At 38.7% G+C, this 25,450-nt stretch overlaps 1 protein-coding gene across 1 annotated transcript in view; it reads right to left on the reverse strand.

Moving 5' to 3' along the window:
• The window catches only part of LOC126183579 (flavin reductase (NADPH)), a 68,143-nt gene that overhangs the window by 22,862 nt on the left and 19,831 nt on the right, over positions 1-25,450 (reverse strand). Inside the window, exons 3-4 of the mRNA XM_049925679.1 lie at positions 15,242-15,331; positions 4,968-5,099 (exon numbers count right to left, since the gene is read on the reverse strand). Coding sequence (XP_049781636.1) covers positions 4,968-5,099; positions 15,242-15,331 — 222 coding nt within the window. The remainder of the gene's footprint in view (positions 1-4,967; positions 5,100-15,241; positions 15,332-25,450) is intronic.

The following is a 25,450-nucleotide window of genomic DNA, read 5'->3' on the forward strand; positions in this document are numbered from 1 at the left end:
GTATGAGAAATCGGTTGGAAACTTTCCTCATGTCAGCAAGTTGTAGGTGTCACCACCGGCGCCAACCTTGTGTGAATGCTCTGAAAAGCTAATCACTTGCATATCACAAAATCTTCTTCCTGTCGGTTAAATTTCGCGTCTGTAGCATGTCATCTTCGTGGTGTAGCAATTTTAATGGCCAGCAGTGTAGTTTAGGGATGTGGGTTTGGTAATTGAAGCCTGTGCTTTGAACTTTGGACTACTGTTAGCTCTATAGCAAGGCATGCTTCTTCTACCATATATTTACACAAACCTACAAGTGAAGAATCAGAGATCATCACATAGACTTCTGGCAAGTGCATACAATAGCTTAACTGTATAGAGACTGTTGAGGGGGAAACATAAAAGAATCACAAAACTGACTTGCACTAGATCTCTTTGTTACAATAACAACATATAGTTTTCAATGATCTAAATTAGGGATAGCAAGGAACATAAATTGGATGTAATATAATATTGCTATTTTCAAAGATTTTGCCATTTACAACTCTAAGAAACTGCAAAACGCAGATATCTGTCCAACACCTACAACCAATTTTCAACCACTGCCATATGTGTCTGTTCGTGAACAAGGCTTTTCCTCTTGCAAATCACTAGTTGTGTCCACATTTCGACAATAATTTGAGTCCCAAAAAGATTATTCTTAACTATAGGCTTTGGCATACTTTCATGGTACCTTACAAAATTCTATCCAATAAATAACAAGATCATGCCAGAAATGCAAAGTGTCCACCATCTTACCAAGGTATCTTTGCTCAGTTTCCTTACTGAGAAAGCTGGGTTCCATGACAACAAAACAATAAAACTACAGTAAATTTGTAAACCCAAGTACAGGCATTTCTGGAAAAAAAAAATTCTGTTGCCCTCAATATTCTGTTAAGTCATCTTTAATTTTTCAACTACTTCTTTCAACAATTTTTTTTTTGTTAATTTCTGCCACAGTTTTCCTTGATAGTGCAGTCTACAATGGTAACCAAATTCCACCTCCATTGGGAACAATTCCATCTTAATGGACTTCTCCAAAAGCACACTTTCAAAAACTATGTTTTGTTTGGCACCTCTTATGTGATTAGGCCACAGCAACTTTCTCCTACTTATATTCACTTTTTTATATATATTTTAGCAGCAGATTTATAATGTGTGCATTATTCTCGTGAATTTGGCTGCACACAAACTGACAGCTACAAGGCGCCTTTAGATTATGCGCTATACAATGGAGAGCAATTAATTGCCTTGTGCAATAACCTGAAACCAGTAATTTCTTCATGTATGGGTCCACAGCCTCAGCGTACTGCCTAAATGATGGAACCATTTTGACCACCACAGGCTGTCAGTTTTATTTATTTAATGCATCAAGCACATAAATTACATTACTGGTCAGTTTCAGCCTTAGGCCATTATCAAATGTCTGATATTGGTGATGTGTGTGCCACATTTAAAAATCTTTGTCCTCTTGTAACAGGAAACAAACATTTCTAAATGTGACCCACAGATCAACAAGATCACACATCCGATGATGCCCCAAGTTGCATGCCCTTTGTGCATTAAAGGAAGAAAACTGACAGGCTACAGTGGTTAAAATGGTTCCATGATTTAGAACTTGAGACTAGTTGCACATGGTTGGTCCTGTCAGTGGGTTTTCAGTCTACGACATACACCCCAGTCAAAATAATTAGGACATTAAACGTGATATTACAAATTATGTAGACACAAACTCCTGTACCCAAAGGAAGTTATGGCTTTAGATACCAGAATAGTACACTACAATATATAGATACACACACTTCTGTAATTCTTCTCTATGGCAGTTTTTGTACGATTGAAATAACTCAGAAGCAGGGGAAACAAACATTACCTTTGTGGTTTGTGGTATGTATTTTGCAATACTTAATTCTGGTAGGATGCAATCAGTACCTTTACTGCGTGATAACAATGAAGATGTTACTGATGACAGTGCCACTAAGCAGAGTTACTAAAAGGTAGGGGAAAGTTATTGGGGGAAATAAACTGGACAGTAAAAATAACTTTTTTACGTCTTTAATGAGGTGGATTCTTGAGGTAGTACATAATTTTTTTAAAAAAATACCCACACAAGTTTAAAAGTAATTTTTCAAATAAAGTGTAGTTTATATTAAGTAGCTAGCCTGTAGGTAGTATTTTTACTTATACTATGCAAACATAAAAATATTTAAAAAAATTCTCATTAAGTTTCTCAATCTTAATAAGTTAAAGAAGAATTATGAAGTTCCGACCGACTCTGCATCAGATTCTCCTGAATCTGATTCCTTGCTGACTACTGGGTTCCTTTCTATTTCGCTTTTGCTTGGACTGTTCAGTATGGGTTTTTCCTTGGGATCAACAGACTTAGGTCATGTTCCTGCACTATTTATCACCTTCTTATAGGAGAGGTAGGTCAGTTTTGAAGCTCTCTCTGATGTGAGTCTGTTTCTTTTTTTAATGTGGATCCATCCAAAAGTGCTGAAGGCACACACTGTAGCAGCAAATGTAACTGGTGCACCCAGAATTCTTATGACAACTTCTGCCAATTCAATAGTTCCTCTTAAACCTCACCACCACACCAAAGGATTTACACAATGATTTTTATCTCCCTGAGGGTGAGGACCCACTCCTTCCCACACAAATTGCCTGGATCAAATTCCTTGTTTGTCCCTATAATCAGCCAAGCCCTCTCTAACCTGAGTAAGGTGGACAGAAGAAATACCAAATTCATTTCTAGCTCTGAATTTAAATAGACTGAGTTTTCTTCTGGAGACTGCAGTGAAGGGGATGGTAGTTTCTCACTCAAAATTTCATCTACTAATTGCAATAACAGCAATAGCACTGATATTTACTGAGAATAACTGGACTTAGAGTAAAAAAAGTTTATCCATAATGATTTTAATTACGTATGCCAGATGCATCATGTACCAGCTCCGATTCCATGAATAGCCAGTTCTCTAGGAATTGACTAATATTGGAATCGAACGATTCCCATGCCTTGAGCATTGATTCTTTGTTATTAATTCTTTTTTTATGTTAGTGTTCTCATTTTATTTTGACAGCAGTGCAGTCATACAACAGTAGATAAAGACAGGAGCAGAATGGAAAACTAAAGTCTGTCTCAGAATTTGAGACGTCGCTACATCCAACAGTTTAATATTTAAGAATACATTTATCATGCCAGCTATTTAATACATTCAATAACAATTTTGTTATCAATAATCATTCTTCAGTATTATGCCCAGCCTACATCACTAAGCAGGATTTTAGAACACATACTATGTTCAAACATTATGAATTACCTCGAATGAAATGATTTATTGACACATAGCAAACACAGATTCAGGAAATATCATTCTTGTGAAATACAATTGTCTCTTTATTCTTAAAAAGTAATGGTCGCTATCCATTCTTACTAGTGACTTCCAATCAAATTGCATGCCTATGGAGTATTGTCTCAACTGTACAATTGGCGTCATAATTTCCTATCAGATACATCACAGATTGTACTAAATAATGAGAAGTCATCAAGTAAAGCAGAAGTAATATCTGGTATTCCCCAAGTAAGTTTTATAAGCCCTTTGCTCTTCCTGATCTACACAAACAATTTAGGCGACAATCTGAGCAGCTCTCTTAAATTGTTTGCAGATGATGCTGTCATTTACTGTCTTGCAAAGTCATCAGATGATCAAAATCAATTGCAAAATGATTTAGGCAAGATATATGGTGCAAAATTGGCAGTTGTCTCTAAAATATGGGAAGTGTGAAGGCATCCACATGAATACTAAAATGAATCCGTTAAATTTCCATTATATGATAAAACACACAAATAAGGGCAATAAATTCAACTAAATAGTCAGAATAACAAATACAAATAATTTAAACTGGAACAAGACATAGACAATGTTGTAGGGAAAAGCAAACTAAAGACTGCAATTTACTGGCAGAAAACTTAGAGAAACTGCAACAGTCCTACTAAAGAAATGCAATACACTTGTCCGCCCTCTTCTCGAGTACCGCAGTGAGGTGTGGGATCTGCATCAGATAGGACTGACGCAAGACATCAAAAAAGTTCAAAGAAAAGCAGCTAGTTTTGCATTAGCGCAAAATAGGGAATGGAGTGCCACTGGTCAGACATGTGAATTGGGGTGGTAATAATTAAAACAAAGACTTTTTTGCTGCAATAGAATGTTCACATAAAATTTCAGTCACCAACTTTCTCCTCAGTGTGTGAAAATATTTTGTTGGCACCCATCTACATAATGAGAAATGATCATTATAATAAAATAAATCAGTGCTCACACAGAAAGATTTAAGTGTTCATTTTTCCCGTGCACTGTTTGAGAGTGGAAGGGTAGAGAAATAGTTTGAAGGTGGTTCGATGAACCCTCTGCCAGGCACTTAATTGTGAATTGCAGAGTAATGATGTAGATGTAGATGATTTCCCCACTCTTCAGAAGCAGTCTACAGTTCTGGAAATGCAGTGTCCAAGAGTAGAATAAGAAAGGTTGGAGTATGCAATTAATATTGATAGAAGTAATTCTGTGAGGGGGAACAAACAGCAGCTCATACATTTAGTCCATATCTCAATCTTATTTCCACGGTAAGTTAAATTGTTTAATATTGGAGGATTTTGTCTTCTATAAAGTTTTCTCATGCAAGCAAAGTCAATGAACAGAAAGTAACAATCCATCTACTGATATGAATTCTATAAAAACTGAGCCACTCCCACATAATTTGCTACAAGTAAACCAATCTGCTAACATTGAGCCCTCTTCCTGAACTATTTAATTTTGTAAGGTTCTATATACACTACAGCTTTTCAACAGTTTTGTTATTGTAAACATAGAAAATATCTTTAGCTGCAAACAGTACACAATGCCCACAAATAAAACGTGCACATAATAGAGAGAGAGAGAGTAAATTACCCGTAAAGTGAGGTGGCAGAACTGCAATCCACTTCAGACTACTCTCCTTCAAAATATCATACATTCTTTGGTGATCAGCATTTAATGCATGGAAGATTGCTGGCACTTTTTCTGGCTCATAAAACAAAAATGCTGTAATAAAGATAAATAGTTTATTAAGTGTACATTACAATACAATATATGACCTCAGTTAATGGAAAGAATTACTGCACACGTGAGGTAGCAAAAATTTAATATTTCATTGACTTGAACAAATTGCACCTTTTAGCAAGAATCTGAGATCATAGCAATTGTTCAAGGTAACCAGTGCCAGTCTCGGAGCATACATTACAATATAATCCGTTGAAAGACCATAACTATGAGTTTAAAGACATTTGAGCCCTTTGATTGGAGATTTTCCTTATGCTCAGCTGTGTAATAATTTTTCCAACAGAATTCAATCAAATCAATCTATAAGCTACAAATAACACAGTCCTGTTACTGGCTAAGATATTAAATTTGAGTACTCTGACATAACATTTCCTTGCTTGAAACCATCTCCATCCTAGCTGTAGACTTGGGTTGGCCTAAATCCCTCCATGGTTGTGCAGTTTATCAACATTTAATCCTCAGACCTTATACAGTGTCAGTATTAGCTGCTACCTTTCATTTATGTGAAACAACTTTAGTGAGGTGTGCAGTCCCTTGTCATAAATAGCCTGATTTTTCACAATATCATAAAAATGCCTGATTGCTACTCACCATATGGTGGAGATGTTGAGTCACAGATAGGCACAACAAAGAGACCATTAAACAACTAAACTTTCAGCCAAAAGGCTTTCTTCCGAATCAGAAAACATAAACACACACATTCACAGAATTGCGGCTCACACATGCATGACCTCTGTCGCTGGCTGCTGAGGCCAGACTGCTGTCTAGCAATGTAACCTTTTCCTAATACTGTGATTATTCTATCCTGGATTTTCTGTTGTTTGATATAGCCTGATTTTTCTTGCATGATATATTGCAACTACTATGAAGTCATTTTTCAATCAGTGTTTTGGTGGACCTAGCACGAATCACATTCTTAAGCATAATCATTTAATGATTTGCAAAAATCTCTAGTGACATCTGCTAACTCAGTCATCACGTTGAAAATAAAAATTCCTCTCTTGGATTATCATTCAGTTGCCTTAGTGCTTTCATAAAACCAACAGATGCTTCCACAAGCAATGAATGAATGTGTCTAATGCTCTCTGGTGCACTTCGAACAACTGAATGTGATTCTCACATTCATCTGCACCAATTTCATGTGTCTGAACATCAATACTTCAAATTCTATCTGTAAACTGTTCGAAGAAGACTACAAACCCATTTTTTCTAGAATCCGATTGAATTTGTACGCTTAGCTCTACGGGCAACTGCACTAGTGAACTCATTGGAAGTTTCTGTTCAGTGCTAGTGAAGTCTTATGTTACTACCTTTACTTTCAGTTTTGCAATTGCGCTGATCCACAGCCTTATGTGTATACAAGATGAGAGAAATTTCTGACTTTTGGTGGATTGGTCAAACCCAGATTTCTCTCTTTATGTGAGCTCTCGCCTTAACCACTTCGGATATCCGATCCAAATCTCTATATGCCCTGTCCATTATTCCTCTACGCTCACTGCCCTACTGTATTCCCACAAGAGGTCGGACACTGTTGTGCACCTACACTGAAAGATGGCAATTCTGTCAGATGCATACATTATATAGGTACGCAATGTCCACACTACTCTGTACTGTGCAGCATATGGAGATTTGAGTCAAACGGGAGATGTACACAGATAGCCGAAGCACTTAAGGTGACTATTCTTGCAAAGTGAGAAATCTGGGGTCAAATCCCAGCCCAGCACACATTTTCATATGTTGCCATTGAGTTATTTCAATGCCTCGATGCAAGTCGCAAATTTATTTCGTCAAGCATCCAAGTTTTATCTGCTTTAAGTCCTGACTCACTCTCTCATTCACAAATAGTGGTCTGAAGATCGACCATGTTACATTGTGTGGCGTTTTTTTCTTTTTTTTCTTTTTTTTCCCATTTGGACTACTGTTACAAAATGAGTCATTTTAGCACAATTAAAAAAGTATTACAAAAACAAAACTCTTTTATTGTATTTTCCTCACCTTGGGTCACACAAATACTATCATACGTCATAACTGGTTTTGACTCCTTAGAGTGTCATATTCAAATTGTTTGAATATGTACACTACCTGATCAAAGGTATTCATACACTTATTACTGGACATTAATATAGGGTGTGTTCATCCTTCATCTTTATGATTGCTTGAATTCTGCTAGGGATGGTTGCAATGCGGTGCGTGAAGGTCTGTGGAGCAATGGCAGCCCACTATTTCTCAAGTACCAATAACGTAGAAGGTAGGATTCTGGGGTCTGGAGCAAAGTCAGCATTCTAACCTATCCAAAGGTCTTCCATTGGTTTAAGTTTGGGATTCTGGGAAGGCCAGTCCATTTCAGTAATGTTACTGCCCACAAAACATTGTCTCACAGATAGAGGGAACTGTCTTGCTGCTACAGTCAGTCATTCTCTCTGAAATGTCCCTCTACTGTATACAGTACACTCTGCTGTAAAATGTTCTCACATCCTTCCACGCATTCACCAAGGCCAAACCCCTCCATTGGACTGCCACAATATATAGAGTGATTCATCACACCACATCACTCTGCTGGAGTGATCCACTGTCTGGGGGCATTGCTGTTTACACCACCTCAAGCCTGACCTGGCATCACCTACAGAAATGAGTGGCTTCAGAGAAGCTGCTCAAACACTGTACTCCATTCTTTTTAACTCCCTACGCACAGTCATTGTGCTAGCTGGACTCTGGCAGCACTTTGGAACTCATGAGTGATTCCTTCTGCTGATTTCATTTGAGTTTTTACAGCCACCATTCACAATGCTCGACAGTCCCTTTCTCTCAATACATGAGGTCAGCCTTGGCTTGGTTTAGCTGTGGTTGTTCCTTTGTGTTTCCACTTTTCAGTTACATCTCCAATAGTCAACCTGGCAGCTTTAGAAGGGCTGAAATGTTCTTGGTGGATCTGTTACTCAGGTGACATCCAATGACTAGTTGAAGTTTGAGTCACAGAGCTCTCCTGATTGACCCATTCCATTGTTATTCATTCTCTGCTGACAACATAATATTCCCCACCACTTGTTATACTGTCGGGTTCAGCTGTTGTGACATCTATGAGGTGCATTCAAGTTCTAAGGCCTCCGATTTTTTTTCTCCGGACTGGAAAGAGATAGAAACATACGCACTGTTTTAAAATGAGGCCGCGTTCATTGTCAATACATCCCAGGCAGCACCGTACAGCAGATAGAATTTTACCGCCAGCGGCGAGAATGAGAACTGTTTTAAATACTTAAAATGGCGACGTTTTCCTTACTTTAACAGCGTGCAATCATTCGTTTTCTGAATTTGCGTGGTGTGAAACCAATTGAAATTCATCGACAGTTGAAGGAGACATGTGGTGATGGAGTTATGGATGTGTCGAAAGTGCGTTTGTGGGTGCGACAGCTTAATGAAGGCAGAACATCGTGTGACAACAAATCGAAACAACCTCGGGCTCGCACAAGCCAGTCTGACGACATGATCGAGAAAGTGGAGAGAATTGTTTTGGGGGATCGCCGAATGACTGTTGAACAGATAGCCTCCAGAGTTGACATTTCTGTGGGTTCTGTGCACACAATCCTGCATGACAACATGAAAATGCGAAAAGTGTCATCCAGGTGGGTGCCACGAATGCTGACAGACGACCACATGGCTGCCTGTGTGGCATGTTGCCAAGCAATGTTGACGCGCAACGACAGCATGAATGGGACTTTCTTTTCGTCAGTTGTGATAATGGACGAGACGTGGATGCCATTTTTCAATCCAGAAACAAAGCGCCAGTCAGCTCAGCGGAAGCACACAGATTCACCGCCACCAAAAAAATTTCAGGTAACCGCCAGTGCTGAAAAAATGATGGTGTCCATGTTCTGGGACAGCGAGGGCGTAATCCTTACCCATTGCGTTCCAAAGGGCACTACGGTAACAGGTGCATCCTACGAAAATGTTTTGAAGAACAAATTCCTTCCTGCACTGCAACAAAAACGTCCGGGAAGGGCTGCGCGTGTGCTGTTTCACCAAAACAACGCACCCGCACATCGAGCTAATGTTACGCAACAGTTTCTTCGCGATAACAACTTTGAAGTGATTCCTCATGCTCCCTACTCACCTGACCTGGCTCCTAGTGACTTTTGGCTTTTTCCAACAATGAAAGACACTCTCCGTGGCCGCACATTCACCAGCCGTGCTGCTATTGCCTCAGCGATTTTCCAATGGTCAAAACAGACTCCTAAAGAAGCCTTTGTCGCTGCCATGGAATCATGGCGTCAGCGTTGTGAAAAATGTGTACGTCTGCAGGGCGATTACGTAGAGAAGTAACGCCAGTTTCTTCGATTTCGGGTGAGTAGTTAATTAGAAAAAAAATCGGAGGCCTTAGAACTTGAATGCACCTCGTAGTAGACAATTCTGTACCATATTGGAGTATCCAAATACTTTTGGTTAGACAGTGTATGTGACACACTGAAATCATCTCGCAGTGAGTTTCTAAGAAGTTAAAAATGTTTATGATACCATATGTGTGATCCAGGCCTGAAACAAAATTTAAAGAAATTTGTTTGCAAGACAGTCACTGTTTTTCCCCTTAAGAAGCATGCCTATTTTGTATATATTACAAATCCATCATTTCCTTTCATTGTACACACTAAATTTAGATAAGTCTTCCTGGAATCCAGTGTCTGATGTCTGTGTCAGATGTCCTTGCTTCCTTGTTTCAAATGATATTAATATCCACTACTTTGTTGTCTTTCCATCATGAACTCAGTAAAGATGTCAGATGTTTCTGCATTGCTGCACCATATCAGGACTGTAGGATTTCCGGTTGCTGCCACTACTTCTGTACTGGAGTACCCTCTGCCAAGGACACTGTAGTTTTAACTAGCCAAACACAGAATTGGATCTTTATGTAGCAGCAAAATCAGCAGGTTATGTTAGTACCCATGTGATGCCAACAAATCATTACTGCTTCCATTGCCACAGTTTAGGTAATTACTGGCTTTTGAAGACCCCCTTACATGAACTAGGAAAGACTTCCATGTTATCCATGTTATGTGTTTGGCAATTAAATGAAGACAGTTTCTACTGAAGGTTTTTCACATGTTGTAGATGCCATGAGTGTCCACCACAGTTAATATTGGTTGCAAATCTTTAGTCCTTACACTAGGAGGCATATTTATGTATTTCATCAATCACTGAAGTCTACAGATGTAGACATTCACGTATCCCTGCCATTTGCTCTAACTGTGCCAAAGATAAACACTTTCAAGAAATGTATCGCAAATTGTGAAAACGATTATACATCAGGTATACAAAAGTGTAGTGACACATGAAAATTTGTGGCGAGCCATAACTTAGTAGATTTTCCACTTAACACGAGTGGATATCTTAACCACTTTGACTATCTGTGCATGTGCCTCCCATACCAACTCAAACTTCCATATGTCAAAGTGTCCATGTTCTATGCTCACACACCTTTCATATGATTCCTGCAAGGGGAGGAGCAATGTTTTTCTCATCATGTTTGCCTCGCTGGGCATGTAAAACGAAATTGCAATGTCTATATTTCACAGTGTCAGAATAGTACTATACAATGTCATCCAGACATGCATGCATGTTAGAAGGACCAGACACTGACAACAATCTACAGGTGTATTAAACTGAAGAAATATATTCACAAATTGCAAATATGATTATACATCAACTGTATAAATGTTCAGTGACACATGAAAATTTGTGATTGACTGGGACAAAATGTCTAGCTAACCAACAGAGTTTTAGTGCCTGTAAATCTCTCTGGTATACACCTTTTCACTTGAATTGTAATGGAAAGAAAGAGGAAAAGAATTAAAGTTTGCTGACAATTCTATATTCATTGTCAAAGTTTGTTTGGATATAGGATGTCTGTGTCAAGGAAAATTCGTTAATCCTGTAAAGTGTCCTGGCTATGTCCTAGAATGTATGTTGCATTATATGATCTTGTACACAAGATTTTTATAATGCAGAATTCATAGCATTGTTTTCCTCATTTCATAAAGCACATCGTCTCACAACTGTGGGGCTTTTCTATTTTCCTACAAAGCTTTACACTGACTTCAGTCACGACCATAGCAACAGTGTGTCCTGACTATGGCTCTTTCTTACAAGGCAAATACAGGCATTCTGCAGAACTCCTTTTTGTTTCAAGCTGAAATTGTGAGTCATGTTTCATAGTCTATGACATACCAAAGTAACAAAAATTCACCCTCCACTTTGTAGCAACTAACCATTTGTAGCAAACTGCCACAGTTGTTCATGATCATAAATTAAAACAAAAAGACATCAATGAAGCACTAATTCTGACAGGAGTATAAGTATTTTGGCAATACCAACAATGTGTCAAGTTTACTGAAAGGTGATTTACTTTCCAACAAATTCCAGCAATAGCATAGGCATGCTATTAACTTGCAAGTGTCACTGCAATGATCACAAACTATAATGTGGTATGCTAGACACTGCTCTTTAACGTATTATGATGATAATAGCTACACTGTCCTAAGACTGATCAGGCTTGAATTCATACCCATGTCCTGGTGAACACACAATAACATGGTGAACATCTAAGTGTCTTTGCCAAAGAAAATTCAATAACTCTGCTTCATATAAACATACTTTACTTAAGGAATCCATTTCAAAATACTCAAACTGCTGGATATAAAAGGACAACTGCATTTCCACTAGGATTCCCAAGTAATACAATTAATTGCCTAACTTACAGTTACTAATAACTGTTACAAAAATACAAAGTAAAAGCTTTGTACACATACAACATGCAGCACTTTTGAATTGTCTACTAACCTGTACTGTGTACAACAGATTATATACCTGTTGTTCTCCCCAGTCACCTCCAAACTGTCACACTGATGAATTTACAGATTGTGAATGCTGTATGTAAGTGCTTTTACTTTAATATTGCAATGTGCTGCAATTAAGTTTCAAAACTTTTTTTAAAATGTAGTAATCTAAAAATAACGTTTTTCCTCATGCATGATGAAATGTACACTGGTCAAATAAAATTTATTTGGATATTCACTATATAACCCCAAATCCTTCCCCCATGAACCATGGACCTTGCCGTTGGTGGGGAGGCTTGCGTGCCTCAGCGATACAGATAGCCATAGCGTCGCTGCAACCACAAAGGAGGGGTATCTGTTGAGAGGCCAGATAAATGTGTGGTTCCTGAAGAGGGGCAGCAGCCTTTTCAGTAGTTGCAAGGGCAACAGTCTGGATGATTGACTGATCTGGCATTGTAACAATAACCAAAACGGCCTTGCTGTGCTGGTACTGCGAACAGCTGAAAGCAAGGGGAAACTACGGCCATAATTTTTCATGAGGGCATGCAGCTTTACTGTATGATTAAATGATGATGGCGACCTCTTGGGTAAAACATTCCGGAGGTAAAATAGTCCCCCATTCGGATCTCCAGGCGGGGACTACTCAAGAGGATGTCGGTATCAGCAGAAAGAAAACTGGCATTCTACGGATCGGAGCGTGGAATGTCAGATCACTTAATCGGGCAGGTAGGTTAGAAAATTTTAAATGGGAAATGGATAGGTTAAAGCTAGATATAGTGGGAATTAGTGAAGTTCGGTGGCAGGAGGAACAAGACTTTTGGTCAGGTGACTACAGGGTTATAAACACAAAATCAAATAGGGGTAATGCAGGAGTAGGTTTAATAATGAATAGGAAAATAGGAATGCGGGTAAGCTACTACAAACAGCATAGTGAACGCATTATTGTGGCCGAGATAGATACGAAGCCCACACCTACTACAGTAGTACAAGTTCATATGCCAACTAGCTCTGCAGATGACGAAGAAATTGAAGAAATGTATGATGAAATAAAAGAAATTATTCAGATAGTGAAGGGTGACGAAAATTTAATAGTCATGGGTGACTGGAATTCGGTAGTAGGAAAAGGGAGAGAAGGAAACGTAGTAGGTGAATATGGATTGGGGCTAAGAAATGAAAGAGAAAGCTGCCTGGTAGAATTTTGCACAGAGCACAACTTAATCATAGCTAACACTTGGTTTAAGAATCATGAAAGAAGGTTGTATACATGGAAGAACCCTGGAGATACTAAAAGGTATCAGATAGATTATATAATGGTAAGACAGAGATTTAGGAACCAGGTTTTAAATTGTAAGACATTTCCAGGGGCAGATGTGGACTCTGACCACAATCTATTGGTTATGACCTGTAGATTAAAACTGAAGAAACTGCAAAAAGGTGGGAACTTAAGGAGATGGGACCTGGATAAATTGAAAGAACCAGAGGTTGTACAGAGTTTTAGGGAGAGCATAAGGGAACAGTTGACAGGAATGGGGGAAAGAAATACAGTAGAAGAAGAATGGGTAGCTTTGAGGGATGAAGTAGTGAAGGCAGCAGAGGATCAAGTAGGTAAAAAGACGAGGGCTAGTAGAAATCCTTGGGTAACAGAAGAAATATTGAATTTAATTGATGAAAGGAGAAAATATAAAAATGCAGTAAATGAAGCAGGCAAAAAGGAATACAAACATATCAAAAATGAGATTGACAGGAAGTGCAAAAGGGCTAAGCAGGGATGGCTAGACGACAAATGTAAGGATGTAGAGGCTTATCTCACTAGGGGTAAGATAGATACTGCCTACAGGAAAATTAAAGAGACCTTTGGAGACAAGAGAACCACTTGTATGAACATCAAGAGCTCAGATAGAAACCCAGTTCTAAGCAAAGAAGGGAAAGCAGAAAGGTGGAAGGAGTATATAGAGGGTCTATACAAGGGCGATGTACTTGAGGACAATATTATGGAAATGGAAGAGGATGTAGACGAAGATGAAATGGGAGATACGTTATTGCATGAAGAGTTTGACAGAGCACTGAAAGACCTGAGTCGAAACAAGGCCCCCGGAGTAGACAACATTCCATTGGAACTACTGACGGCCTTGCGAGAGCCAATCCTGACAAAACTCTACCATCTGGTGAGCTAGATGTATGAGACAGGCAAAATACCCTCAGACTTCAAGAAGAATATAATAATTTCAATCCCAAAGAAAGCAGGTGTTGACAGATGTGAAAATTACCGAACAATCAGTTTAATAAGCCACAGCTGCAAAATACTAACACGAATTCTTTACAGACGAACGGAAAAACTAGTAGAAGCCGACCTCGGGGAAGATCAGTTTGGATTCCGTAGAAATACTGGAACACGTGAGGCAATACTGATCTTACGACTTATCTTAGAAGAAAGATTAAGGAAAGGCAAACCTACGTTTCTAGCATTTGTAGACTTAGAGAAAGCTTTTGACAATGATGACTGGAATACTCTCTTTCAAATTCTAAAGGTGGCAGGGGTAAAATACAGGATGCAAAAGGCTATTTACAATTTGTACAGAAACCAGATGGCAGTTATAAGAGTCGAGGGACATGAAAGGGAAGCAGTGGTTGGGAAGGGAGTAAGACAGGGTTGTAGTCTCTCCCCGATGTTATTCAATCTGTATACTGAGCAAGCAGTAAAGGGAACAAAAGAAAAATTCGGAGTAGTTATTAAAATCGATGGAGAAGAAATAAAAACTTTGGGGTTCGCCGATGACATTGTAATTCTGTGAGAGACAGCAAAGGACTTGGAAGAGCAGTTGAATGGAATGGATAGCGTCTTGAAAGGAGGATATAAGATGAACATTAACAAAAGCAAAGATCATGAAATTTGCTAAACTGAAAATTTCTCTTGTTATTTTTGGCAGTTTGAGCAGGTAGCTGTCTTTTTATTACACATGGAATGCCATTAAGCAGTGGAAAGACAGCAAACTTGCATTATTTTTGTTTAACAATGGAAGCAAGAAGTGTGTGTGTGTGTGTGTGTGTGTGTGTGTGTGTGTGTGTGAATTTCTAAGGAACCAAACTGCAGAGGTCATCAGACCCTAGACTTACACACTACTTAAATTAACTTATGCTAAGAACAACACACACACCCATGACCGAGAGAGGACTCGAACCTCCGACGGGAATGGCCGCACAGTCAGTGACATGGCGCCTTTAACCGCGTGGCCACTCCACGCGGTGAAGCAAGAATATTTTATGCTAGTTATAGTATATCAAGTTTCCCAAAAACTGTACCTGAAATGCAGACAGAGACGAGCTGGACGCCTTGCTGCTTCATTGCTGCAACGATGTTCTTCATCCCATCAGATAAGACAGTAGTTGGTTCTGTTAAACAAAAGGATTATAACTAATTTATAACTTCAGCTTCTTATCTGAAAACATGAGACTAATCTGAAATTCAGTGAACATATAGCAGCTACTAGAGACCTGTGAATGCAATCTATACAAGTCAAGTACATTATTTGCTAAGACCCTGTTATTATTTCCTAAGTAATCCGGACCATACAAATTTTATATATATATATATATATATATATATATATATATATATATATATATATATATATATACCTAAAAACAAAGATGATGTGACTTACCAAATGAAAGTGTTGGCAGGTCGACAGACACACAAACGAACACAAACATACACACAAAATTCAAGCTTTCGCAACAAACTGTTGCCTCATCAGGAAAGAGGGAAGGAGAGAGAAAGACGAAAGGATGTGGGTTTTAAGGGAGAGTGTAAGGAGTCATTCCAGTCCCGGGAGCGGAAAGACTTACCTTATGGGGAAAAAAGGACGGGTATACACTTGCACACACACACATATCCATCCACACACATATACAGACAAATATGTCTGCTTGTGTCTGTATATGTGTGGATGGATATGTGTGTGTGTGCGAGTGTATACCCGTCCTTTTTTCCCCATAAGGTAAGTCTTTCCGCTCCCGGGACTGGAATGACTCCTTACCCTCTCCCTTAAAACCCACATCCTTTCGTCTTTCCCTCTCCTTCCCTCTTTCCTGATGAGGCAACAGTTTGTTGCGAAAGCTTGAATTTTGTGTGTATGTTTGTGTTCGTTTGTGTGTCTGTCGACCTGCCAACACTTTCATTTGGTAAGTCACATCATCTTTGTTTTTAGGTATATTTTTCCTTCATGGATTGTTTCCATATATATATAAAGAAAGATGATGATACTTACCAAACAAAAGCACTGGCAGGTCGATAGACACACAAACAAACACAAACATACACACAAAATTCAAGCTTTCGCAACAAACTGTTGCCTCATCAGGAAAGAGGGAAGGAGAGGGAAAGACGAAAGGATGTGGGTTTTAAGGGAGAGGGTAAGGAGTCATTCCAGTCCCGGGAGGTATGTTTGTGTTTGTTTGTGTGTCTATCAACCTGCCAGCGCTTTTGTTTGGTAAGTCTCATCATCTTTCTTTTTAGATATATTTTTCCCACGTGGAATGTTTCCCTCTATTATATATATATATATATATATATATATATATATATATATATATATATATATATATATATATATATATATGTGTGTGTGTGTGTGTGTGTGTGTGTGTGTGTGTGTGTGTGAGTGACTTGAAGAGAACTACCACAGCCCATGTAAAAATGGCCCCAAAGCATTTGTATGAATACATTGCAATAACCGATTCTTACTGTGATCAAATGGATAGAGATCTATGAGAGTTGCCCAGAAAGTAATGCACCACATTTTTATTTCTTCTACAATTCTTTATTGAACATAATGAGAATTACACACGCAAAAGAATGGTGTTTTATCTACACGCCGTATTTTTACATGTAATCTCCATCCCGTTCTATGGCCTTCCTCCAGTGCAAAACAAGGATGTGTACGCCCTGTTGTTACCAATCCTTGTCCTGGTGGCGCAGCCAGTGCTTCACTGTGTGAATCCTTTGCTGATTGACAGATGCAGTGTCAAGTGCCGAGTCGTAATGCATCTATCCTCACAAATGACACCATCAGCTAGCTGCAACATACCAGGTGTGATAGCCACTGATGGTCTCCCCGACCACTGCAAATCGTGGAGCTCCTCCAGACCACCTTCTGATGACCTCACCCTCTGTGCCCAGCAACTAGCTGTACTTCTGTCAACAGCAGATGCTCCATAGACTTTGCACAATCATTTGTAAATATTCCTCACAGTTTCTTTCAGTGCAGTGAGAAATTCAATGACGGCACATTGCTTGTAATGTACATCACCTACAGACACCATTTTGAGACTGTTCTGCAGCTACACTATCTGTCAGAAGTGACGGAATCTCGGAATGCTGATTCAGGATACTTCAAATAATACATATGAACATTTCCCATTTGTAGCATTGTTTTTGGCTGAGAAAAAAAATGTGGTGGTTTACTTTCTGGGCAACCCTCGTACATCTACATCTATACTCTGCAAACCACCACGAGATGAAAGGCAGAGGGTATGTCCCATTGTACCAGTTATTGGGGCTTCTTCCTATTCCATTTACATATGGAGTGATTGGATGCATATGTGCATGCAGTAATTATTCTAATCTTATCTTCACAATCTCCATTTACACAAAAATGTTTTATTAACACCACTTACCTAATGTAGACATGTTTTAGCATGTAATAATCAACAACTGTGCCTTCAATATCAGACTATCCACATATGACAATTGCAGATAACTAGATATAGATTCCAGATTATTTCAGCTACTTTTAATCTATTTTTTATTTATTTTTTGAAGTTTACATTTATTTCTTCTGACAAGATTAGAGTCTTCAAGCCCTCTCTTGATCCAACCAGGCATCCTCAGTACATCATCATTTCATACAATAAATGTACATAGAGGCAATAATAATAGGTAACAGAAATGTCAGCCTAATTAACACTGTGTTAATATGACAAAGGAAAGTCCTTGGTGGGATATTAATGATTTAAGGAGTAATGTTATTAATGACATCTAAGAATGGTATGACAGTACAAAAGGAGACCAATCTGGATAAGTTGACTGATCCAGAGGCAAGATGCACTAGATACAAAACTGCATCAACTGGTTCTATCACTTCATTGTCACTTTGTTTTGTTTTAGGTGAAGTGATAACATAAAGAATGAGGAGAATTGGTGCAGAACTGATGAAAAAAGGAACTTTTGGAAAACATAGGTGAGAAAAACGGAGAGGATGAAAGGACATTTGTTAAGACATCAAGAAACAACTTCCATGGGACTAGAGGAAGCTGTAGAGGGTAAAAACTATAGGGGAAGACGGAGACTGGAATACATCCAGCAAGCAACTGAGAACGTAGGATGCAAGTGCTACTCTGAGATGACGTGGTTGGCAAAAGAGAGAATTTTATGGTGGGCCATATCAAGCCAGCCATAACACCCATGATCCAAAAAAATGGTGGGATACATCAAGCCAGTTAAAAGACTAAGGACCCCAAAATGTATATTACTTCGATTATAAGTTTTGTGTCAACTTTCTGTGATAAGTTCCTGCATAGTTGAAATTTATTTGCACTGGCCACAAATAGCACAATGCCATCAGTAAAACGAAGGTGGTTCAGGTATCTTCTACAACCTTGCTTTCTTTCTCCTTTTTCCCTGCTCAGGTGTGTAAAGACTTTCTGTATTGTGGCCAAGAATTTCATTGAAAAGGAACCTCAGTGCTTAATTCCTCATTCACTTCTGAATTTCCCACAGTCAACGAAGTCTAATGAAAGCTGCAGTATTGAAGTATATTTTCTTCGGCATACTAACAAGGACTGAATATATGCTTTGTTTTTCACTGGCTGTTAGCACAGATTTTGTTGGCCATTGTTTTCTTATGTACTACTTGGACAATGACTCACATAAACTTTCTTTGAAAAGTTGAGTGCCATCTTGGTGACATGCATGCCTGCAGATGGTCTGTTTTCTTTAAAAAAAAAAAAAAAAAAAAAAATGTTAGAAACCTGTTTCCCAATAATGTTTTGAGCAAAGGAAATCACTACATACAGCAACCAGTATAATGGAAATAAAAGTACACCTGTATTCTCAGTTCAGTTTAGTATAACCTACCATTTTTCCAACCATGAGAAAGACGGTGTGGATTTTGTACACTGTTCAGTTGGTTAAGATGCCTCAAAAGATAATTTCTTGTTTAGACTGTGTGTGTATTGCCACAGTGAGATGAGAAGAGTTACCAGTAAAGGAGTCACCTGTTGATTTTGCAGCACCATTAAAACATTCAAATGCTATCTTGTGACACAAAATACTGATGATCTGCCTTCTAGCGATTTCCTGTGGTCAACAATACCAGCTGATGAGCACTGCCAACAAATTACGTCTAGCTGCTACCTTCAGGGGAATGCAACATAAATGTGTGCTGCCTTTTTGGGAGTCATGTGGAAGGAATGTGTAAACCCAGACAGTATGATTAATTTAGCCTATTATGAACAACAGTACAAAGCCTTCAGCACTAGTGTGTGAAGAATGTGAGCACAAAGGAATATATGAAATGAAAGCATTAACAATGGTGACAGGTTCTCTTCACCAATGAGTACAGGCTTTGTCTGACACCTTCAGAATTTGAGAGAGAGTATTCCAATCAACATTGTCAAAAGCTTTCTCTAAGTTTACAAATGCTAGAAATGTAGGTTTGTCTTTCCTTAATCTATTCTCTAAGTCGTACGGTCAGTATTGCCTCACGTGTTCCAAAGTTTTTACGGAATCCAAACTGATCTTCGCCAAGGTTGGCTTCTACCAGTTTTTCCATTGGTCTGTAAAGAATTCGTGTTAGTATTTTGGAGCTGTGGGTTCTGTAATTTTCACATCTGTCAGCACCTTCTTTCTTTGGGATTGAAATTATTATATTCTCCTTGAAGTCTGAGGGTATTTCGCCTGTCTCATACATCGTGCTCACCAGATGGTCCATAACTGTGATTATCCTGATAAAGCGGGACAGATGGCAACCCTAGTCTAGGAGGACTTTTTAATACCTGTAGTTTCCTTAGCTGCTGCTGTAGAAGTGGCTATTTTTGGAAATGCATCCTCAAAAATTAGTGCAGATTCAGAGAACTTAACCTCCATGTTGTTTTCCATATACACTTCATCCCTGGTTTGATTTGCCAGTGCCGTAAAAAACACATGTATTTTACATTCGATGGAGAGACCTGTAGTTCTGTGGGTTTTAACAAGCCCAACTTTAGCTTCATTATTTGACAGTGATAATCAGAAATGTCAAGATTTTATAAAGGTCTAAGAGTGGTGCTGAACTTCTTCACATGTTAATAGCAGTATTTACAATTTCTGTCATGCAAAAAGTGCTCAGAACGTTTAGGAAGATATTCCTAATTTCACCCTCAATCCTGTGTTATGTCCATGTCACCAAATAATATTATGCTAGTTTTGGGGGCTGAGCTACACACACACATTGATTTAACTTCTTGTAGATGTTAGTGCAGTGCAGTGGCAAATATTTGTGGACTGCACATTTTGATGAGGAATAGATAATTCTGAACAAATTTCTGTGAGATTTGTGCACTCCAGTGTGGTACATTTTACTTTCTGTGCACACACTGAAGAATCTCAAAACTGATTGGGATACTCTTAAGGGAAAAAAGCTTGATATTATTGTTTATCCTTAAAAAAGGCCTAGCCCTCATCGCTTGAACAGGTATTTTAGCCTGCCTCCCTCCCCCCTCCCACCTGCTATACTCTCACTAATTAACTCCACCAACCTTCCTTTCACAGCACTGTTGAGGTGCAGGCTGTGCCTAGTGTAGCCCACCACCTGATAATCCCTCACCAACACCAGTGCAATGTATGCCTGTTCAGTAGTCATCATCATCATCATCTCCATCTCCAACCCTGCACTGATTCACAATACAGCATTGCCAAGACAAGACTGATCTTGCCACTGGAACTGCTCAACCATTCTTACATTGATGCCACCTGGTTGGTGAAGTTATCTTGCTTAGGATAGCATCTATGACGTACACCCTCTCTATCTAGCTGTTCCCTGTCCCGCACACTATCGTGACATCATCATCTTTTGTGAAATCCTTTCACACAGGCTCTAAACCTTGTACTCCTTCCCTAACTTTTCAGGTAATTAGGGCCTGCACTCTGCTATGAGCACTACCTAGCAGGAATAGTCTCTTCTTCCTATCATTTGTACTTTGTTAGTGTTTGGAATGTGTAAATCTATCAATCACTGAACATCACATACAGTTAAAGTTTGTGTTCAGAGATGCCTTAGAGCACTATGTCATATGCTTGCAGTATTCTTTTATTAATGAAACATGTGACACAACAGCAGAATCTCATTTAACAAATACTGCACAAGTGGAGCTTTTGAGGAAGTTTGCCCATCTTTCTACAAAATTGTTTATCACTTAGATTGTTTCGAATCAGGTTGAAAATGATTCTCAGTAATCAGGACATGCAGGGAAATGGAGTTCTAGAGGAATAAACTTTGAACATCACACTGTTTGTAATTGGTGTAAATGACATAGTAAACACAGTGGGACCTGTAGCCACACTAGCATTATACGTCAATGATCTTTATATTATTGTTCCATATATGTATGCACAGTGTAATGTCAAAGCTAGACAGCCATACAAAAGGCTCGGAAGTGGGCGTGAAACAGTGGATACATCTTTTCGCCAATTAAATTACGTGTTGTGCACTATTGTAGAATACATTCTGCTCATCCTCATTCAGAACTATTCTTGGAAATCCAACTTTTCTAGAAGTGGACTAGTATTGTTTTTGGGAGTTCTTTTTAATAATAAACTTATATGGGTACTGCATATACAATAATTCAAAACAACATGCATGTAGAAACCGAACACTCTCTGTTTCCTCGGCAGTATTTCTTAGGGAGTAGATTAAACAGTTTCATTAAAATTTTATAACTTAACAGGTTTAGCAGCACGGTCCATCAAGCCCTATTAGGAATCATCCACCACAATTGAATGTATATGGTAAATGGGGCTTTCTGCATGAGCCCTAGTAATAGCCTCTTTGTGGACGTGAGAATACCATCTCTGAACATATGATGGCAGCGAAGTGTAGTTAACAATGCAATCATGATTAACCAAAAGCTAAACCGCCCTTGTCATCCCATTTTATTCCACAACCTAAAGAGCCACAACCTCTTTGAAGTTCACTAACAAGAATTTCAACTCACCCAAGGTAACTGTCTATGAACAATAAAAAACACCACCAAGGTCTGACGACTTTGCACTGACGCTAGAACAGAAAAGGTCTTGCCTTATACTGTCTTCGAATTCGACATAACAAAAATTGTTCACAAATTTTTACTGTGGTAAAGCAACTCCCAACATAGTATGTATGGAGCTTCTCTAATGATTCTGCATATACTTTAAAATTGCAAAGCTGCACAAAACGTGTGATGTCAGTTGGAAATCACTTGACGCAGTCTAGTATTTGGGGAAACAGCCATAAGCCATGTACTACACACTTCCTATGAAGGAGTGGACTTTTCTTGCCCTGAGGCCAGTTCTTCATCCCTGAACCTGACATGAACAAAAAACATCTCTCTGTTTTTACCCCTCAGCAAAGGGTGCATATGTGGAGCAGTTTAATGTTTCCATCACACCCTCAAAGATGGCACAACTGTCCAATACATGTGACATCAGTTTAAACTAGAAAAATGTACCACAGTTTCTTCTGGATGAAGTAACAATCATAAACCGTTTACTTTGCTTCTCATGAAGGGGTCACTATTATGATAAGACTTAAAGTCACCATTGTTAAATGTTAGTTTAGCGAGCAGGGAGGCCTCTAATAACTCTGAAGCACTATACAGTCAGTTCTTCATTCCTCAATGTACCTTATACAGTAAAATATGTTTGTAGACCTATTCATGGACGTAATAGATACAAACTATATATTTATCAGTTTTAACTTTTTACACAATAATCTTAATTTTGCCTCATTGACAGTTAAATTTTATTAATTTAAATGACCATTCATGTATAAAATGCGGAACATATTATAGCATTATTAATATGAATAAACAAGTGTCTTATACCTAATGCGTTTGAACACTGTGAGAGGATTGAGAGACTATAGTTGAATCTGCACAAATTGATCACTGACAGTTGCAGTGGTGTGGGCTGGATGCAGCAGCTTCACAGACCTCAACCAACAATGTTGTGTGATTTTATAAACATCTCTGTGGCACTCTTCAGTGTTGTCACAGCTCTGTAGATGACTGTTATTTTCATCTGCAGTCATGAGTGCTTCACAGTTGAAAGGTGGCAACAGTGCTGTGAGCTGTCAGGGATCTTCTTACACTGTCTCGACTATAGTAACCACATCCCTTCAAAATCACAGGCATCATTGTTGTCGTCATCATCATCATCATCACAAATCTGCCCAGTCCATATAGGAAACATTCCTTAGCATAAAGTTTCTTACTAGAGCCTTAGAGCATTCAGGGAAATGAACTGACTGATGCCTCCTCAGTGTTTGGTTGGATTCCTTGGACCTGCTACAGTGTTATATAGTGTTGGCACTCAGTCAGTTAATTTCTTTGTATAGTTCTAAGACAAATGATTTCTGCTTACTGCTGCTATTGCCTGTCACTTTACAGCAGCCACTTTTAGTAATTTCATAGAATGCAAGATGATGATATTGACTGTAGCGGCAATGACACCTGATTTTATATTAGACTTACAATGATTATTCTTTCAGTTCTTAAAAGATTGTGAAACAGGTTAGTTAACTGCTTTGTTAGAACATGCATCCTTTTCAGTCTTTAGAATGGTCCTGTTTGGCTACCATCAGCATCTTTTCAGGAATGAATGACACTAGGGTTTTCCGAAATTATTTAAGATGAATTCTCATGTGGTTCCTTTAGTATCATAACCAAATACCTATTCCAGCCTCGATCCTTTAAATGAGTTCTTCACCTGTTAGCACCGTGACAGTGACAGAATATTAATTCTTATGTTTGTCACTTTTATGCAGGAATGGTTGTGTTTTTAACATGCCAATTATTTCCATAGTTTGGGTTGACTTATACAAATGGAAGTTCCAGAATGAAAACAATGGATAAAGTTGAGTAACAAGTTTGTTTGTGTGGCCATCCTCCGCAACAAGCACAGAAATATTTGTTTTGTAAATAAAAACGCCTTTTTATTTACAAAACAAATATTTGTAAAAAAATGGTGTTTTTTATTTACAAAACAAATAAAAATGAGTAAGGACCCCTCTCCTGTGGATGATTGATGGATGCCACATAGATACACATAACAGCTAAGAAAATTTCAGGAATTCATGAGACATGTGCTCTATTGAAAACTATGCTAAGTAGCAGTGAAAGTAGTGGCTGAGAAGCGTCGCAATTCTCCCACCCCTTTTGTCCTCTTCTGTAACAACCATTGAGAAACCTTTAGTGCTCAAAACTATAGAAAATAAAGGCTATCTGTTTAAAACTGCATCTCTGCGAAAGAAAAATTGTTGCTTGGTAACATTTAATACCATGTTTCCCTTCTTGTACATTGTACCATGCTTGTCTGCTGTGTGGCATGCTACCCACGAGGTGGTAGAGATGACACTGCTCAAGCCTGGCCCACTTTTCAACAGCAGCCCTCATGAGGTCATCCACTGTCAGGAGAGTTCCTGCAGTGACACACATCAAGTTTCAACTGGTTCCAAACATGCTCATTTGGATTAGTGTCAGATGATACTGCAACAGTTTCTTTAATTTGGTTCCTGCCCACTTGAACAAGGCATCCACGAGGTGAACATGGTGTGTTCACACTTCATTGTCTTGAAAGATGAATGCGTAACTATTATGTTGACTGTAGGGCTGAACAACCCTCTAATTACTCTTAACAAGGGGTCAAATACAGGGAGCGAAAGGCTATTTACAATTTGTACAGAAACCAAATGGTAGTTATAAGAGCCAAGGGGGCATGAGAGGGAAGCAGTGGTTGGGAACGGAGTGAGACAGGGTTGTAGCCTATCCCCAATATTATTCAATCTGTATATTGAGCAAGCAGTAAAGGAAACAAAAGAAGAATTCAGAGTAGGTATTAAAATCCATGGAGAAGAAATAAAAACTTTGAGGTTCGCCGATGAAATTGTAATTCTGTCAGAGACAGCAAAGGACTTGGAAGAGCAGTTGAACGGAATGGACAGTGTCTTGAAAGGAGGGTATAAGATGAACATCAACACAAGCAAAACGAGGATAATGGAATGTAGTCGAATTAAATCGCGTGATGCTGACGGAATTAGATTAGGAAATGAGACGCTTATAGTAGTAAATGAGTTTTGCTACAAAATAACTGATGATGGTCGAATTAGAGAGGATATAAAATGTAGACTGGCAATGGCAAGGAAAGCGTTTCTGAAGAAGAGAAATTTGTTAACATCGAGTATTGATTTAAGTGTCAGGAAGTCGTTTCTGAAAGTA

Source organism: Schistocerca cancellata, chromosome 1 (assembly GCF_023864275.1).
Source record: "Schistocerca cancellata isolate TAMUIC-IGC-003103 chromosome 1, iqSchCanc2.1, whole genome shotgun sequence".
Lineage (NCBI taxonomy): Eukaryota > Metazoa > Arthropoda > Insecta > Orthoptera > Acrididae > Schistocerca > Schistocerca cancellata.